The following is a 19,529-nucleotide window of genomic DNA, read 5'->3' as shown; positions in this document are numbered from 1 at the left end:
GTCAAATCGTTCCTAATAATAGCATGGTAATATTCAGTGATTTGAAACTTGCATGTTAATTTTTCCCATGATACATCACGATTATTTCGCAAACCGCTGGCGGCGCCTTATTGTGAATAGCGAAATTAGATCTATACACCCTATATAAAAAGACATGATCTTAATCTGCTAGGCAGGGAGTGTGAATTTCAAATGGGGTTACCTGAATATGTCACTCCATTTGAAATCTACACCCCCTTTGGGAGATTAAGGTCATGTCTTCCATAGGGGTGTATGGATTTCAACTGAAATAGCCTTATTACTGCTGCTCATTCACCTGATTCAAGGTGACCTTGTCCATGCATGTTATGGTATAAATGTATAGCTGTAGAACCTGTGTCATGCATCAACAATTTTCTGATTAATAGATATGCAATAAAACATTTAAAGAAAGAAAAAAAAACAACAACCAATTTTCTGATTAAACAACATGTCAAATTACTTGCATATTTTAAGCAATCTAGAACAGCAAAATGTTAATATGTTATATAAAGGGTATAAAACATTTCAATCAGGCCTATTTGTAGAGGGTGAGGAGTGCAGGAGTGTGCAGCAGCAGTAGCACCCCATCCACAAAGGTCCACTTTGCGCTATATTTTCCAATAAAAAAGTCCAAAAGTGGGAGAAAAATTTGCAAAAGATCCACATTTTGGTGGAAGAAAGGGCTATTTTTAAAGGGTTTAGGTCCACTTTTTCTAAGTCCTGCACCCCCAAAATAAATCCTGCAAGTCCTGGCTTTAATAACATTAAAAAATGTTTTAAAAACTTGCTGCAAAACATTCTAAAATAATAGTATCCACAAAATGTTTTGCAAAATGATTGTCAAAAATAAGTTACAATTACATTTTGATAACATTTTCATTTTTTCCTCATCAAACATTCCTTAAAAGAATTTCAAATGCAAGGGAGAAAATGTTTGCTAGGGCATTGATTAATTATTAATTAATTAATTTTGTTTAACCTTTGGACAATCAGTGTGCAGCACTGTTCTCCCTGGTTGCCCAGTGAGCAAACATATTAAAGACATCAAAACAATCAGTGCGCAGCAGTGTTTTTCCTTGTTGCCCAGGGAGCAAACATGATTATTAAGACATCAAAATTATGTTACAAATCTTAAAATAGTAAAGATTACAAATAAACAGATATGTACAAATATAACCAGTGGCGGTGCCACGAGGGAGGGGGCATGGGGAGGCAAATGGCCCCAGTCAGAACTCTTGCCCCCCTGTAGAAATCCAAAATTACAAAAATTTCCACTTTTTCTTCAATTTTGTGCAAAATTTGTTAATTTTGGCCCCCTGAAATTCACTTTACCCCCATGCCGCCATCCGAAAAAATTCCTGGCATCGCCATTGAATATAACTTATATGCAAGCCAAGATTATTGGTTAATTCTGAGATATAAAAATTAGGTGACTTAAGGCAAAACCAGAGAAGATATGTTACTCTTCCCAGAATCCTTTGCAACATGACGCATCACCTCATTACATCAAATGACACTCCTATTACAGAGCTGCCAACTCTCCCTCTTTTCGCAGGAGACTCCCTACTTTTAAACCTTCAGAACCCTTAATTTTTGGTCATCTCCCTGAAAAGGAAATGGTTTCATCCATTAAGATGTACACATTTTGACAAATCTCCCTGATTGCAACAGGAAATCTCCCTTTTTTCAAATGTTGGCCACTCTGCTATTACTTTGTACAGGTTCCCTTTGTTTTCATGTTGATAATAGACTGGCTTAGCACGGGTTGATAGTCAAGAAATAAAAATATTTTGCAAGATCTGGATGTGCTCTGTTCATGATCATATTTTGTTATATTTTGTCACTATCGACCCATGTTGCACTAGATAGCAAATCAGTACAGAAAATTGAAATGAAAGAAATGCATTATGGGAAGTGTAAGATATCCTTTCTGAGGCAAAACAACCAAAAAACAAAGAGCGTGTTTCTACAGAGCCAAATACCGTTTTGGAAACGGTACGGAACCGTTAATCACTCCTGTGGAAACAGCCTCCAACGCCTTTTTGTAACGCCTTTTCAACGCCAACGGAAACCTCGTTGGGGTAGGTTTTTGCTGTTGACGAAGCGGGTAGATTTTCTGTAGAAATATTTCTGTAGAAATAGACCTAAGCGGTAACTTGCCATTTATTGAGCAAAATCAGGCAAAATGGCTGTTAATCAACAGGACGACATGATAAAAACCTTAATAACAGCCTGGGCAACATAACAAGTCCAAACTATTATGTAAAGCCACGATTTCTCCGTGATACGGAAAAATGGAAAAATTCACACAATTCGGGGTTTGTCACGGAAATTTGTAAATGCCACATCTGTTGATTTGCAAAATATAACAAAGAAAAGTGATTATTTAGCAGTAATCAGCCATTAAACAATCCATTCTAGCATTAATTCTACGATGCAAGATTCTGGTCATACTACAGTAAAAGGTACGGTATGACAAAATATACTTTTAAAACACGTTTGTTGGTACGATGCAAATAACTAAAACCAATATTAGTCATGTTAGGGTAGAGGGACATCACATGACGTCATTCAGCTTAAACGGTATGAACACGCATAGCGGCAAAAACCTGTCTGTGGAAACAGCAGGTTAAACGGTAAGATAACGGTAAGATACCGTTATCCATTTAGCGGTAACTTAGCGGAGCGCCTGTAGAAACACGTTCAAAGTGAATGAACAGGAAACTACTGATCCTCTTATCGTCTGCTTAACATACTGCCGTATCTCAAAAGGCTGCCTTTTGAGATATTTTTTTTTCATTTTCATCTAATTGTGATGAGATACACTGTAAAATTAACTTTATTTTGAGGTATCATCCCAATATTATGTCCATTGTCCATTCATGAAAGAAAGAAATATGCAGAAATATAAAATAACAATATGAAATACAACAATAATAATCATAAAAATCACAAAAGGCAGCCTTTTGAGATAGACAGTAAGTGATGCAGACGGTGATTTGCTAAAGATATTGCATAACAAAGGAGGAACCAGCTCCCAAAGAAAAAAATCCAAAAGTATCATTGGTACTAAATTCAAACTAATTGGTATCAATGATCATTGGGTGGGGGCTTATAATACATGAAAGGGTGAGGTCTCAGGTCATTTAGGGGTCAAATTTAAAATAGTGCTGATTGGGCTCAAAGTTGGTGGATATAAACCCACAGAAGAGGGGAACATGTTAAAAGCAAAGTGGAGGTCACTTTCACTTTAGGTCAAAGGTTAAATTTCAAATTTCAAAATTTCTTTGATTAGGCTCAATATTTATTAAATTTTGAAAAAGCTCTGATTGGGCTAAAAATTGGTGGATATAAACCAAAAGAGGGGAACTTGTTTAAAGCAAAGCAGACGTCACTTGAGGTCAAAGGTCATGTTGGAGTCTTGTTATTCCATGGGTTACACAAATTGGAGTTGATTAGGCTCAATATTAATTGTGAATTGCTCTTGTTTTTATTTGACACCATTTGTTGTTTGCAGTTCAATTGATTCTGCAGGATAGCCATCATTATTGGCTTCTGTATCATCAATTAAGGATAACATTCTCTCAACTTGACTATCGTGATCACTATTGTCTAGTTGGCTATCATCACAATTGTCTAGTGGACTATCACAATTCTCTAGTTGACTATCATAATCGCTATTCTCTATTTGACTATGAGTACTATTTAGTCGACCATTATGATCAGTATTCTCTTCATCATCTGCCATTTCATCTCTGTCAAATATATTGTTATGATCATAATTATTATCTATCCATCTATGATTTGTACTGCGATCCCAGTATATTGATATTATATGTCCCATAGCATATAAAAATGGATTAATGGCCGAATTAATAGGCAAAACAAATGCTATAATCCAAGCAAATGACTTTGGGCTGATATCTTCTGTTATTCCTGTTTGCACCAAGATGCCAAGGATCACTATTGGCAACCAGCACAGCAGGTCTGTTATAATGATGAGACCCATTTTTATAGCCATGCGTACCTCCTCCTTGACCGTGACACACTCATCGTCAAATGTGGTGAAAATTTCACAATTACAAAGATACCGATGTAACAAAATGCAACGATTAAGCAGCAGACGCATTAAATCCTAGAAAGAGGCCAATAGCGTAGTATGAAAAGGGTACACTCCCAGTTTTGATGATATCTGGTTTATTTAAGATATTATCTTCATTTGATTTGGTTTTCAAGTTATTTAGCAGATATGTCTGGTCTGCTGCTGTTGCCTTCTCAGGCCAGGTGTTAAATCCAAGAAATGGTTCACCTGGAGAATCAAAAGTTCCTTGCACATCATGGGATTGTAAGGTATCACTGATATGTTTACTAAAATTTATATCAATAAAAATATCTGTGTACTTTATATCATATGTCAGTTTTCTCACAAGAGGCAGCCCAATACACACTTCTGAAAAACCATACTCTGTGTCATTCGAGACAGTGGGTACAATACTTACAATGAATGATATTACCCAAACAGAAATTACTAGAACAATTTTAAATGCACGAGTTGAATACAAGTCTTTAGTTTGGAATTTGCATTTAAATGCGGAAAACCTTTCTATGCTTATGAGTACAAGTAATAGCAAAGACGCCTCACTTGAAAAAATAGACAAGAACCCAGCAAATGAGCACATTGGATTATTCCGCCATGTGTCTGCAAATAGAGGGAAATGCTCACCATATATCTGATCTGCAATAGCCATGATGAGCATGTAAATTCCCATAAGCAGGTCTGCTAAAGCAAGGTTTGTTATTAATAGCTTTTGTCTCATATTAGTATTGATCTTTCTGTTGCATATTGTGAGAAAGCTCCACACAAATACACGTGCATTGAAGATAAGTGCACAAATACCAATAATCCAAACTGAACTCTTAACCCAGTCATTAAGCAGAATCTGTGAACAGGTTAAATATGGGGAGCTTAGTTGGCCTGGGACACAAGTTGGACCATTATTACTATCAATAAAACACTGGCATATTGATTGGAAATCAACCACGACATAGGTACTGCTGCCTAGGCTAAGGAATGAGTTTTCAGTTATTTTGGATAGCAGGCTTCCTTTTAAATTGACAAATTCTAAATTATTTAAGCCATAGAAAGCATCAGATTCAATTGTGATCAATGGATTATTAGCAAGGCTTAGTCCTTTCAGGTTTGTCAGGTTTTCAAAAACAAGCGGAGTAAGCTGTGCTAGCTTGTTCATTCCCAAATCAAGATTTTGAAGATGGTGTAGTCCTGTTATTTCTTCATTTATCACATGCAAGAAATTTCCCAAAACAGGTCTCTGTCAGCCCAACTAAACTGGTAAAAGTACCTTGGTTCAAAGATGTCAGTTTATTGCTGCTAAGGTCTAAAACAGAAAGCATCTTCAATTTAATAAATAAGTTTTTACCAATATGTGATATAGAGTTGTTACTTATGAGAAGGACTTCTAACTTTTCCAAATTGGTAAATATTCCAGCTTCTAAATTTGTTATTTGATTTGAACTGACATCTAACATGAATAAGTTGGTAAGATTATCAAAGGAACCTGGATATAGTATTTCAATTTGGTTATCATAAAGGCTCAAGTTGGATAATTTTTGTAATTTACAGAAAAGGTTAACACCAAGAGTAGATATATTGTTGCCACCCAATCTCAAAATACTCAACTTGATTAGATTATCAAATATTTTTGGTTGTAAATAGGAAATTTGATTTCCATCAAGGGACAAATAGGACAATTTGTGTAACCCATGGAACAAGTTAGCATCTAGTACTGTTAGGTTATTGTTATACAATGACAATACTGTCAAATCAGTAAGATCACCAAATATTCCTGGTTCCAAATGTGAGATTTGATTCTCATGAAGCAGCAAAAAGGACAATTTGTGTAACCCATGGAATAAGTTAGCATCTAGTACTGTTAGGTTATTGTTATTCAGTAACAATACTGTCAAATCAGTAAGATCACCAAATATTCCTGGTTCCAAACGTGAAATTTGATTTCCATCAAGGGACAATTTGTGTAATCCATGGAATAAGTTAGCATCTAATACTATTAGGTTATTGTTACTCAGTGATAATTGTGTCAAATCAGTTAGATTCCCAAATATTCCTGGTTGTAAATGTGAAATTTGATTTTCATGTAGGTACAAAATTGTCAATTTGTGTAACCCATGGAATAAGTTAGCATCTAATACTATTAGGTTATTATCATGCAGTGACAATTCTGTCAAATCAGATAGATTCCCAAATATTCCTGGTTTCAAATGTGAAATTTGATTTCCATGAAGGTTCAAAATGGACAATTTGTGTAACCTATGGAATAAGTTAGCATCTAGTACTGTTAAAATACTGTTATTCAGTAGCAATACTGTCAAATCAATTGTATTCCCAAATATTCCAGGTTCCAAATGTGAAATTTGATTTCCATCAAGCAACAAATAGGACAATTTGTGTAACCCATATAATAAGTTTTCATTAAGCTCTGTTAACTTATTTTCATTTAGTCCCAATCCTATCAAATCAGTAAGATTACTAAATGTATCAGGTTCCAATATCTCAATCTTATTTGTATGCAAATCCAGTATTTGTAACTTACCCATACTAAGAAACATATCCCCAGTTAGCTTACTTAACATATTACTGCCTAGATACAAATGTGTCAGAGAAGGCAAACTTAGAAAGGAATTTTCAGTTAGATATAATATCCTATTACTTGATAAATCTATTACCTTGGCTTGATGAAGACCTAGGAAGGTCCCATCCTGAATAACACTTATCTCATTCTCATAGAGATACAGATAGATGATTCTCTGAAATGTTTGAAAGGCACCAGGAGCAATTATGATGATTCTTCGATCCGATCCAAGCAGGGCTTCAAAATTATTAGTCTCATATACAAGAAAAATGTTATCATTTTGATTGACATGAGAGCACTGGATTTCAAATTCAAGATGTTTCAGTATGCAGGAACAAAGTGCTGAACATTGAGGTAACTCTGCAACTGACACAGTATACTTGATTGGAAAGTTAAGCCCATTTGATGGAAGTTTATTGTGGGTAGTGTAAAAATCGAATAGACGATAGAGTGATGGTGATGCTATAGGGTTAGTAAACAAAACATATGCCTCTGAGAATTTAATAATACCATGATACACAAGATCAAAATTATTCACATTTCTACAGGTACTCCGGATGGTTGTAATACCCGCGCTAGAGGTTCCGCCACAAAGTTTACCATGTTGAATCCTACCGTCATCCAATGATGGAACTGGTTGGATTTGCAACGTACTTGAACCTTTCACACTCAAATTATTGCTTGTGAAAAAGACGCTGCATGGTTCTGCTTGACGCGTAAATGCAACAATACTTTTGTTCCAACACTCTTCCTGTCTACCCACTTGTATATAGAAATACTCATTCAAAGACCAGTTGACAGTAGAATGGAGGATGTCTAGGTGTATACCCATTCCGGATGGGGCGGATATGGAGCAACTTTTATCCTCACCTGTTTGGATGGTAATGGAACTATTCAAATAGATGGGATTATCAAATGAGCATTCGGTTATGTTGTCTGGTACATGTACAGTCGGTGTTGGTTCGCGAATTCTGAATTCCGTAGTACTGGTTGTTTTTCTGTGTGATGTTGTTTCATACCAGGAAGAAGTTACCGCGGTTGTCCAAGCATGTTCAGGCGAAGTTGTCGGTTCGCGATTAACAAATTCGGTGGCACTGCTTGTTTTCTTTTGTGAGGTTGTTTCATACAAGGAAGAAGTTGCTGTTTTTGTCAAAGCATGTTCGGGCAAAACCGGTTCACGAATACCGAATTCGGTGGTACCGGTTTTCCTTTGTAAAGTTGTTTCATACCAGGAAGAAGTTGTTGCTTTTGTCAAAGCATGTTCAGGCGAAGTTCTCAGTTTGCGAGTACTTAATTCTGTGGTTCCGGTTGTTTTAATGCGCGATGTGGTTTTTAAGCTTGATGTTGTTCCGTACCAAGAAGAAGTAGCTGCTGTTGTTGCATGTTCAGGCAAAGTTTTCTGTCCACGAACACTGAATTCTGTTGTACCGTTTGTGTTTATGTGTGTTGTTGTTTTTATGCGCTGATGTTGTTTCATACCATGAACTCGTTGCTGCTGTTGTCGGAATGTGTTTAGATGAAGTCATCTGAGAGCTTTCTATCTTTTGGACTGACAGATTTGTAGGCATGGCTGTGTCTACTACCGAGTTATCCACAGCTCTGGTAGGTGTGGTTGTGACCGAAGAAGATGAGGAGGCATTAATTGTAGCATTTTCCCATGGAGAAGTGGTAGCATTCAAACTTGCCACAGTGAAGTATAACAGTTGAAGGCTAACCACTAAAGTCAAGCAGTACTTCCTTAACGGTGAACTTGCCATTTTCATTCAATTTGCAATTGAATATAGACATATATAGTGCACTTACTTCATGTATTTGGAACTATTGGATGGAACTGTTTCCCACAACAACAGTGGCAAGTTTCATCCAACGAATTTGAAAAACTTCAGCGACACATATTGATCTGATCCAATACCCTTGAACTTGATCCACCACTAGCAGCAGCAGTAGAGTATGTATTACTAACTCCAGTTATTTCAAATGCTTTGATCAAATCAGCAGCAGTTAAACAAGTTTGAAAACTACATCATATATATATATATATCCATATCAAAAGAGGTAACAAGCAACAACACCCATTGCGCATGCGTTGCAATAAAACAAGTTTTCAACTTTTCCACTTAAAGCCTACGTCATCTGATCAAAATAGATCCATTTCAAAAGAGGTAACAAGCAACAGTACCCATTGCACATGCGTTGCAATTAAACAAGTTTTAAAGTTTTCCACCTAACGTCATCTTTTCAAAATAGGTACATCAAAAGAGGCGACAAGCAACGGTATTCATTTTGCATGCGTCACAATGAAACAAGTTTTAAACTTTTCCACTTAAAGCTACTTCATCATATAACATCATATCAAAATAGGTCCATATCAAAAGAGGCGACAAGCGTGAATTTAGGTCACATGCGTCACAATTAAACAAGTTTTAACATTGAAGGTACATCATTATATCAAACTAGGTCTATATCAAAAGAGGTGAAAACCAAGCAACAATATTCATTTCACATGCGTCACAATTACATCATAACACTCCTCCCTACATACAATAACAAATCATTTGTTTTGAATGTTTGACACCATTTTCCTGGTACCTGATTGTGTCATGCATTCACTTACATCTTTTGTCCTTTCAAATGATTTAATACCATGACAATTAAACTTGACATTTATACCAAGTCATACCAAGTCAAGTCCTACTTGTGATTCTATTTTTGTTTGCTGTTTGTCAGCAAAATTTTCAGGTATTTCCCCTATATTTATATATGTGACGTGTCATGTCAAAAGGAGACACTTTTGGGCAGGATCGTAAATGGAGAAATAGCCAAAAATCTGCCCGGGGAGATTTTTTCACAATTTGGGTTTGTTATAATTTGTGATGTTATTAATGTTTAAAATATTGTCTGATAGTTTCAGACCGAATATAACTGGCATCTTGTATTTTTGGAGACATTTTTCTAGGTAATTCCTACTCTCAACATTGTCAATAATATTTTTAAAGGCTGATATCTCAATTTCCAATTTTATAATACCATAACTTACGAAATCAATATCTTCGCTTAGGAATGTCCGATTTCATTAGGGAAAACGGCGTTGTGGAGCAAAATATCTCTATATTTAAGATATGTAAAAACTGCAAAATTGATAACCTGCCCAAAAGTGTCTCCTTTTGACATGACACGTCACATATGTTGTAGTTTTTGCAGATTTTAATATTATTACTGTATCCTTTATTCCTCACAAACAGTTCTTTTTACTTGACCAACTTAAGGGATCTGGAATGAGCGTTTTGAGCGTTTCAACAGTATTTTTTGTGGGACATGAGAGCACCTCAGACCTATCGAATTGCATTCTGAATATGAAGCATGTCTTTCTGATATCAAATAATTTTCATTTTTTGAAATTCACGATATAATACAAATTTTATGACAAATTATTAAAATTTGATATTTTATGGATTTTTTACAAAAAAAGACCTAATTTTTTTTGGTGTTTTGGGAAAAAAAATCCATATCTTCAATCTGAAAGGTCAAAATTTTCAATTGATCGTCGGCTTTTCATCCCACCTACATACACTTTAAGTATAAATCATCAGATTTATAAAGTTTACTTCTAGTACTGTTAAATATCAAAAATATCAATTTTTAATGATTTGCCATAAAATGTGTATTACATTGCAATTTCAAAAATCAAAATTATTTGATATCAGAAGTACATTCTTCATATTCAGAATGCAATTCGATATGTCTGATGTGCTCTAGTGTCCCAAAATAAATACTGTTCAAACGTTCATACCCCTTCCCTTAACTGAACTTAATTTGTAAACCAGGAAAAGGTTTTAACTGTACAAAAGAATACACATTTATTCAGGAAATTATGAGCTTTCAAATCTTCATCTTCTGATTTTGATATTGAAAGGCTCCATTGTGTGAACAAGAAATGTGTTAACTAGCCACTTTAGACACATTTTCAAATCCAAACAAAAAACATCATATTTGATCCACCATATAGGATTTTGACCATAGAGAAATATTCACCAAAAATTTGATAAAAAATCATAAAAAGCATGATTTCATCCAAATTTTAATTATTCTTTGACAATCTTTGTTGAAGTTGGTCAAAATAAAACTTTTCTTCCTAGAAATTTGTAATTTAGTTTTTGAAATTACTGAAAACTCTTTTTGTAATGTCCGAAAACATTTGGGTAAAAAATGTTTTAAAACAATATATTTTTTCTCCAAAACTGATCATTTTTCCTAGAATTTGACATCACAGATGGATTTGTCATGTGTTTGCCATTATGTATACTTTTTATACTTTAGAGCAATTTAGCAGTTATGACCAAAAAAGTTTCCATAATTCCAGGGTTAGACCAACGTTAAAATATTTTTGATTTTCAAAAATGATTTGAATGTTATTAAAACATTTTACACCCTTTATATACCCTTTCTATAACCCGACATTTTCTGATATTTCAAAACATTTTGTGTTTGTATCATTATTTTGTTAACACAGTTTAGATTCATAATACAAAACACAGATTTTACAAAGACGTGTTTTTGGTGCATTTTATCACATTTAAATTCATCTGAAATTTACATTTGCCAAAGTTTGTTTACACTTCACAAAACTTTTTGGCTAAGGATCAGATAGTTCATCAAGAGTCCAAAATACAGGGTGGTCCAAAAATTGTTATCAAATTTCAAAAGTAAAATTAATTAATTTGAAATTGGATAACAATATTTTCAAACCAAGCTGTTTAATTTATGTACTGATATATATTCTGTAATCTATGTATTTCTATATTCTTTATAGTTTGTCCTGCATGAACAAATTCTGTCACTTACATTATTTCTAAAGATGATGATTCTATTAAAAGATCAGAGTGAAAGAAGAGGTAGAGGTAGAGAAGGATGAGTAGAGGAGAGTAGCAAAAGGAAGAAAATGGAAAATATTGAGGAAGAGAAGGAAATAAGGGAAAAGGATATAACTGGGATAAGGAGGGAAGAATTTGGTTACATGCCCAGTGGATGATATATTTGTTGATCAACCATTTTGTTTTGATTTATTGCAGGATTTTTGGACTGTCAACAGCCCATTACAGAACACTATCATCCTCCTTGTAGGCCAGACCGTTGTAGCGCTTGGAGGAGAATTCAAACTGTACCTCCCTCGTATTGTACCTCAGATGTTGAGAGTATTCATGCATGATAACAGCCAGGGGGGTGGTCACAACTAAGGTGAGTTACAACCAAGGATGTTAATATCCTCCTTGTAGGCCAGACCGTCGTAGCGCTTGGAGGAGAATTCAAACTGTATCTCCCTCGTATTGTACCTCAGATGTTGAGAGTATTTATGCATGATAACAGCCAGGGAGGTGGTCACTACTAAGGTGAGTTACTACGATCCATGTATGTTATCATACTCCTTGTAGGCCAGACTGTTGTAGCGCTTGGAGGAGAATTCAAACTGTATCTCCCTCGTATTGTACCTCAGATGTTGAGAGTATTTATGCATGATAACAGCCAGGGAGGGTGGTCACGACTAAGGTGAGTTACTACTAGGGTTGTTAATATCCTCCTTGTAGACCAGACTGTTGTAGCACTGGAGGAGAATTCAAATTGTACCTCCCTCGTATCGTACCTCAGATGTTGAGAGTATTTATGCATGATAACAGACAGGGGAGGGTGGTCATACACTCCTATATCAAAGCAGCCTATTAGAAAAGTATACGGAGTGCATTGATTTTGTATAATGCAGTATGCGAAGTACTGTTGCATGTGTTCGCGTCGCGAAGGATTAATTCATTTTTCAGGCGGGTTATATTTGGTTCTATTTTCCAGCATTTTTAGTGATAATTTTGTTATGTGTTGTTTTTCTTCTTGTGTATGAAATAGGTTAACGAACACATATTACTTGTTGCTCAAGAAATTAGACAAAATAATGCACTTGCGTTGATGTTGATGTGTCTAATGCACTCGGGGGGGGGGGGGGGGTTTTATTTTGTCTAATTTCTCTCCCAACAAGTAATATGCTTTCATTAACCTATAAATGATTGCATCAAATGGCAACCAGTTGAGTTGAAGGCAACTTTTAAGCTATGCATTTTGATCAATTTAATCCATTTCAGCTTATTCGCTGTTGTAGTGAACGTTACAATATGGCCGTTGCCAGGTCAATCTCGCTTTCTTTATTACGAACCACTGATCGAAATGATCACAACACAAAGCCTATGGCATATCAAAATTCGAACAGGTGTATGAGCCCAGGCTTGGAGCAGTAACCAATGGTTACTAACGTGCACTACAACAACGAATTGATCGTTTGGTGAAGCAGTAGATTTTGTACACAAAATCTCTGATTGTCTCATTGAAGGTGGGTGACTCGATTGACAGCCTCAATCTTCCACTTAAGCCATCAAAATTGAGATTTTGGCATTAAAGGAAACTCATTTCTCATAATTAACCCAGTAATATTTTAGGTCTGAGATATGTTTCTTTTAGATGGTACAGACAAAATGACCAGCCACCTTTTATTAAATTGATGTTGTTGTTCCTTTACAGCTGTTGAATGCCATGCAGAATTTTGGTGCTAATCTTGATGACTACTTACACCTGCTGCTCCCACCTGTTGTCAAACTCTTTGACTCGCCTGATATACCACTCAATGTCAGAAGGTAAGAAAACTCTTTGACTCGCCTGATATACCACTCAATGTCAGAAGGTAAGAAAACTCTTTGACTCGCCTGATATACCACTCAATGTCAGAAGGTAAGAAAACTCTTTGACTCACCTGATATACCACTCAATGTCAGGAGGTAAGAAAACTCATTGCCTCGCCTGATATACCACTCCATGTCAGGTCAGAAGGTAAGAAAACTCTTTGACTCACCTGATATACCACTCAATGTCAGAAGGTAAGAAAACTCTTTGACTACGCCTGATATACCACTCAATGTCAGAAGGTAAGAAAACTCTTTGACTCGCCTGATATACCACTCAATGTCAGAAGGTAAGAAAACTCTTTGACTCACCTGATATACCACTCAATGTCAGAAGGTAAGAAAACTCTTTGACTCACCTGATATACCACTCAATGTCAGAAGGTAAGAAAACTCTTTGACTCACCTGATATACCACTCAATGTCAGAAGGTAAGAAAACTCTTTGACTCACCTGATATACCACTCAATGTCAGAAGGTAAGAAAACTCTTTGACTCGCCTGATATACCACTCAATGTCAGAAGGTAAGAAAACCCTTTGACTCGCCTGATATACCACTCAATGTCAGAAGGTAAGAAAACTCTTTGACTCACCTGATATACCACTCAATGTCAGAAGGTAAGAAAACTCTTTGACTCACCTGATATACCACTCAATGTCAGAAGGTAAGAAAACCCTTTGACTCGCCTGATATACCACTCAATGTCAGAAGGTAAGAAAACTCTTTGACTCACCTGATATACCACTCAATGTCAGAAGGTAAGAAAACTCTTTGACTCGCCTGATATACCACTCAATGTCAGAAGGTAAGAAAACTCTTTGACTCGCCTGATATACCACTCAATGTCAGAAGGTAAGAAAACTCTTTGACTCACCTGATATACCACTCAATGTCAGAAGGTAAGAAAACTCTTTGACTCGCCTGATATACCACTCAATGTCAGAAGGTAAGAAAACTCTTTGACTCGCCTGATATACCACTCAATGTCAGAAGGTAAGAAAACTCTTTGACTCGCCTGATATACCACTCAATGTCAGAAGGTAAGAAAACTCTTTGACTCACCTGATATCATGTTGATAACACCAAGAGATTCTGGTCATTTTTTAGATCAAAAACAAAATCCAAATCTCTTCCAAAAGTTATCAGCTGGGATAACATCACAGCTACAACTGCTAGAGAAAAAGCTTCTCTTTTTAACAACTATTTTTATTCTGTTTTTACTCAGCCAACTTCCAACACACAGTTGCCAAAGATACATGGGTTTCAACATCCTTCACTGGGTAATATTCAGATCAACGAATGTGATGTCCTCAAGATCTTGTGCAATTTAAATGTTTCCAAAGCTATTGGTCCTGATGGGATATCTCCCAGGGTCTTGAAAGAATGCGCTCATGAAATTGTTTTTCCTTTGTGCCACATTTTTAACTTATCTTTGAGTTCTGGTATTATGCCTGAGACCTGGTTAAAAGCCAATGTTGTTCCTGTTTTTAAAAAGTCTGACAGGCAACGTGCTGAAAATTATAGACCTGTGTCACTATTGTGTATATGTGGAAAAGTGATGGAGAGAGCTATTTTTGATCAAGTGTTCCCATAATTAAAGACCAATTATACCATCTGCAACATGGTTTTATCAAAGGTCGCTCCACTGTGACACAGCTTTTATCCGTTTTCATGAAGTCAGTTCTACTCTGGACAACGCTGGGCAAGTTGATATGATCTATCTTGATTTCTCGAAAGCTTTTGACAGTGTTTGTCATAGCTTGTTGCTTCACAAATTGCAATCTTTTGGCTTTCATTCTGACCTCCTCAATTGGTTTCGCGCTTATTTAACAGGGAGGAGGCAGAGGGTTGTTATTGATGGGGTAAATTCCGACTGGCTTCCAGTTGTTTCAGGGTACCCCAAGGTTCAATATTGGGGCCTATGCTTTTCTTTTGTACATAAATGACATGCCCAGTGTTGCCCAGAATTCTTCTTTAGCTTTGTTTGCAGATGACTCTAAATGTTATAAAAACATCTCTGATGTCTCTGATTGTCACATGCTCCAAAGTGATATTGATGCATTATTTAATTGGAGCAAAACTTGGGATCTCCATTTTCATCCCTCTAAATGCCAGATCATATCAATCACCAGACGTAGGAATGCAATTCGTCATGATTATAAAATGAATGGGGCCATTCTAGACCGTGTTAGTTCCATTAAAGATCTTGGTCTTGATATTTCCTCGTCTTTCACTTGGGATGATCACATTAACAGGGTTGTTAAAAAGTGTAACAAAAACTTGGTATGATTAAACGCACCATTGGCTTCAATGCCCTCGTAATGTATCCAGGACTTTGTACTCAGCCTTGGTTCGTAGTGATTTGGAATATTGCAGTCCCCTCTGGAGTGGTACCTCAAAGCGCAACATCCAGAAGGTTGAGGGGTCCAGAGAAGGGCAACTAAATTCATTTTAGATTATCCCGAGGCTGAGTACAAAGAAAGGTTAACAGAGCTAACTCTTCTCCCATTAAGTTTTAGAAGAGAATATGTTGATCTCAATATATTTTTCAAGTGCAATCTGGGATTATATGACATCAATCTAGATGATTATGTAGTTTTTAATGGTATTAACAAAAGACCGTCCCACCACCAGATTTTCCTCTGATCCTTTGTTGCTGGTAAATCAGCTTTCTAAAACTGAGTGCCACAAGATGGGCTTTTTTCAGCGTATGGTGCCCATTTGGAACCAGCTCCCTAGTATTATCAGATCTACAAATTCTGTTGCTTCATTTAAGCACCAAGTTTTGGAGTTTTACCAGTCCAAATTTGCTCGCACCTTTGATGCAACTTCTGTTTGCACTTGGACCTCTTTTTTTTGTAATTGTCCAAATTGCAGGCAAATGTAACTTACCTGCATTTTCCCCCTCTAATTTATTTTTCCCTTCCCTTCTTTTCTGGTTTTGGTGGCTCCGTCTTAGAGGTGCCTGGCACCTGTTCGCTCCAGCCATTCACTGGACTTTTAAAACAAATGTTCCTTTCATAATATTGTGTAATTTTTGATGTAACTTATGTGCAATATTATATATTTCTTGTAATTCTGTGCCAGTGATAAAGTGTAATAAATAAATAAATAAATAAATAAATAAATAGATATACCACTCAATGTCAGAAGGTAAGAAAACTCTTTGACTCGCCTGATATACCACTCAATGTCAGAAGGTAAGAAAACTCTTTGACTCACCTGATATACCACTCAATGTCAGAAGGTAAGAAAACTCTTTGACTCGCCTGATATACCACTCAATGTCAGAAGGTAAGAAAACTCTTTGACTCACCTGATATACCACTCAATGTCAGAAGGTAAGAAAACTCTTTGACTCACCTGATATACCACTCAATGTCAGAAGGTAAGAAAACTCTTTGACTCGCCTGATATACCACTCAATGTCAGAAGGTAAGAAAACTCTTTGACTCGCCTGATATACCACTCAATGTCAGAAGGTAAGAAAACTCTTTGACTCACCTGATATACCACTCAATGTCAGAAGGTAAGAAAACTCTTTGACTCACCTGATATACCACTCAATGTCAGAAGGTAAGAAAACTCTTTGACTCACCTGATATACCACTCAACGTCAGAAGGTAAGAAAACTCTTTGACTCACCTGATATACCACTCAACGTCAGAAGGTAAGAAAACTCTTTGACTCACCTGATATACCACTCAACGTCAGAAGGTAAGAAAACTCTTTGACTGACCTGATATACCACTCAATGTCAGAAGGTAAGAAAACTCTTTGACTCGCCTGATATACCACTCAATGTCAGAAGGTAAGAAAACTCTTTGACTCACCTGATATACCACTCAATGTCAGAAGGTAAGAAAACTCTTTGACTCACCTGATATACCACTCAATGTCAGAAGGTAAGAAAACTCTTTGACTCACCTGATATACCACTCAATGTCAGAAGGTAAGAAAACTCTTTGACTCACCTGATATACCACTCAATGTCAGAAGGTAAGAAAACTCTTTGACTCACCTGATATACCACTCAATGTCAGAAGGTAAGAAAACTCTTTGACTCACCTGATATACCACTCAATGTCAGAAGGTAAGAAAACTCTTTGACTCACCTGATATACCACTCAATGTCAGAAGGTAAGAAAACTCTTTGACTCACCTGATATACCACTCAATGTCAGAAGGTAAGAAAACTCTTTGACTCGCCTGATATACCACTCAATGTCAGAAGGTAAGAAAACTCTTTGACTCGCCTGATATACCACTCAATGTCAGAAGGTAAGAAAACTCTTTGACTCGCCTGATATACCACTCAATGTCAGAAGGTAAGAAAACTCTTTGACTCGCCTGATATACCACTCAATGTCAGAAGGTAAGAAAACTCTTTGACTCACCTGATATACCACTCAATGTCAGAAGGTAAGAAAACTCTTTGACTCACCTGATATACCACTCAATGTCAGAAGGTAAGAAAACTCTTTGACTCACCTGATATACCACTCAATGTCAGAAGGTAAGAAAACTCTTTGACTCACCTGATATACCACTCAATGTCAGAAGGTAAGGGAACCACTCTACAGTATTTTTGGCTACTGTGCATCAGTTAAGTCTGAGCTTCTCTTGCGTTAAATCACATAAGCATACGCTGGTCACGGCGTAACGCAATGTGCAGCTGTCGTATATGCAGCTATTGAATGCCATGCAAAAACGAAACCCCTAACGCAGAGGGCTGGCTACGGGCCTGATATGTATAGTGCAGTAATCTTGTTTTTTCACAGCGCTTTTGGGTGACTGTTCTTCTTATAGCTGTGATTTTTTGTGACTTTTGTGAAAAGATTTGTGTGCTTATAAATTGACTTTTTCTTTCACTTTATTATACCCTGTTTCGGGGTTGTGCCTCTCATAGGCGGGAATTATGAAATAATAATAATAATATGCTGGGAGCAATTCTATATCAATGCATGATGTTATGATCAAGTGTCATTTTTTTCCACCAATTATAAACTTAACAAGGGGATGGAATAAACACTTGAAGTACAAAGTAAATAGACCTCGGAAACTGGAGGTATGAGAATACTTATTTCAGTGCAATGTGTGTGTAAATGCTTCTTTGGCACGCCAACTGCTGCACGATTTGTACTTGCCGAGAGCACCATACTCTTTATGTGTCATGATTTTTTAACACGCAGTGTGTGTGACGCAAAGCATCGACCCCCGATGCCACAGATTTACTTTGTACTTCTGAGTTGACTGACTATAATGCCTGTATCTTAATGTCACAACAGCTAGTTGAATTTTACGATTTTTTTCCTTTCAGTAATGCGTTAGAAACTATTGATCGCTTGAGTGACACACTAGACTTCACAGACTTTGCTTCTCGCATCATACACCCCCTGGTGCGCACCTTGGATTCGACCCCTGACCTTCGCATAGTTGCCATGGATACTCTATCGTCTTTGGTGTTACAACTTGGCAAGAAATATCAGATATTTATCCCTATGGTGAACAAGGTGCTGTCAAAACATAGGATATCCCATCAGAAATATGACACATTGGTTCTCAAGATTGTCAAGGTAAGGTAGAAATTGTGTGTGGTGGGGAGGGAGGAGGAGTGGGTTGAGGGTTAGGGGTGTGTGGATGTGTGCTGTCAAAACATAGGATATCACATCAGAAATATGACACATTGGTTCTCAAGATTGTCAAGGTAAGACAGAAATTGTGTGTGGTGGGGAGAAAGGAGGAGTGGGTTGAGGGTTAGGGGTGTGTGGATGTGTGCTGTCAAAACATAGGATATCACATCAGAAATATGACACATTGGTTCTTAAGATTGTCAAGGTAAGACAGAAATTGTGTGTGGTGGGGAGAAAGGAGGAGTGGGTTGAGGGTTAGGGGTGTGTGGATGTGTGCTGTCAAAACATAGGATATCACATCAGAAATATGACACATTGGTCCTCAAGATTGTCAAGGTAAGATAGAAATTGTGTGTGGTGGGGAGGGAGGAGGAGTGGGTTGAGGGTTAGGGGTGTGTGGATGTGTGCTGTCAAAACATAGGATATCACATCAGAAATATGACACATTGGTTCTCAAGATTGTCAAGGTAAGACAGAAATTGTGTGTGT

At 36.7% G+C, this 19,529-nt stretch overlaps 2 protein-coding genes across 2 annotated transcripts in view; one reads left to right on the top strand and one right to left on the bottom strand.

Moving 5' to 3' along the window:
- The window catches only part of LOC140167875 (serine/threonine-protein kinase mTOR-like), a 245,616-nt gene that overhangs the window by 49,930 nt on the left and 176,157 nt on the right, over positions 1 to 19,529 (top strand). Inside the window, exons 23-26 of the mRNA XM_072191165.1 lie at positions 11,759 to 11,909; positions 12,214 to 12,233; positions 13,248 to 13,360; positions 18,728 to 18,983. Of these exons, the coding sequence (XP_072047266.1) occupies positions 11,759 to 11,909; positions 12,214 to 12,233; positions 13,248 to 13,360; positions 18,728 to 18,983 (540 nt within the window). The remainder of the gene's footprint in view (positions 1 to 11,758; positions 11,910 to 12,213; positions 12,234 to 13,247; positions 13,361 to 18,727; positions 18,984 to 19,529) is intronic.
- Positions 5,314 to 8,698, bottom strand: LOC140167867 (uncharacterized). Its single transcript, XM_072191157.1, has one exon. It carries the CDS (start codon positions 8,164 to 8,166, stop codon positions 5,314 to 5,316), a length of 2,853 nt encoding a protein of 950 aa, XP_072047258.1. The 5' UTR covers positions 8,167 to 8,698.

Source organism: Amphiura filiformis, chromosome 13 (genome assembly GCF_039555335.1).
Source record: "Amphiura filiformis chromosome 13, Afil_fr2py, whole genome shotgun sequence".
NCBI classification, from domain to species: domain Eukaryota; kingdom Metazoa; phylum Echinodermata; class Ophiuroidea; order Amphilepidida; family Amphiuridae; genus Amphiura; species Amphiura filiformis.
Note: the sequence above shows the minus strand (reverse complement) of the source record. Positions and strands in the feature narration are given on the sequence as shown.

Bases quoted from the DNA above. Each gene is read 5' to 3' on its own strand.
- LOC140167867 (XM_072191157.1), bottom strand. From the start codon at position 8,166: ATGAAACAACATCAGCGCATAAAAACAACAACACACATAAACACAAAC.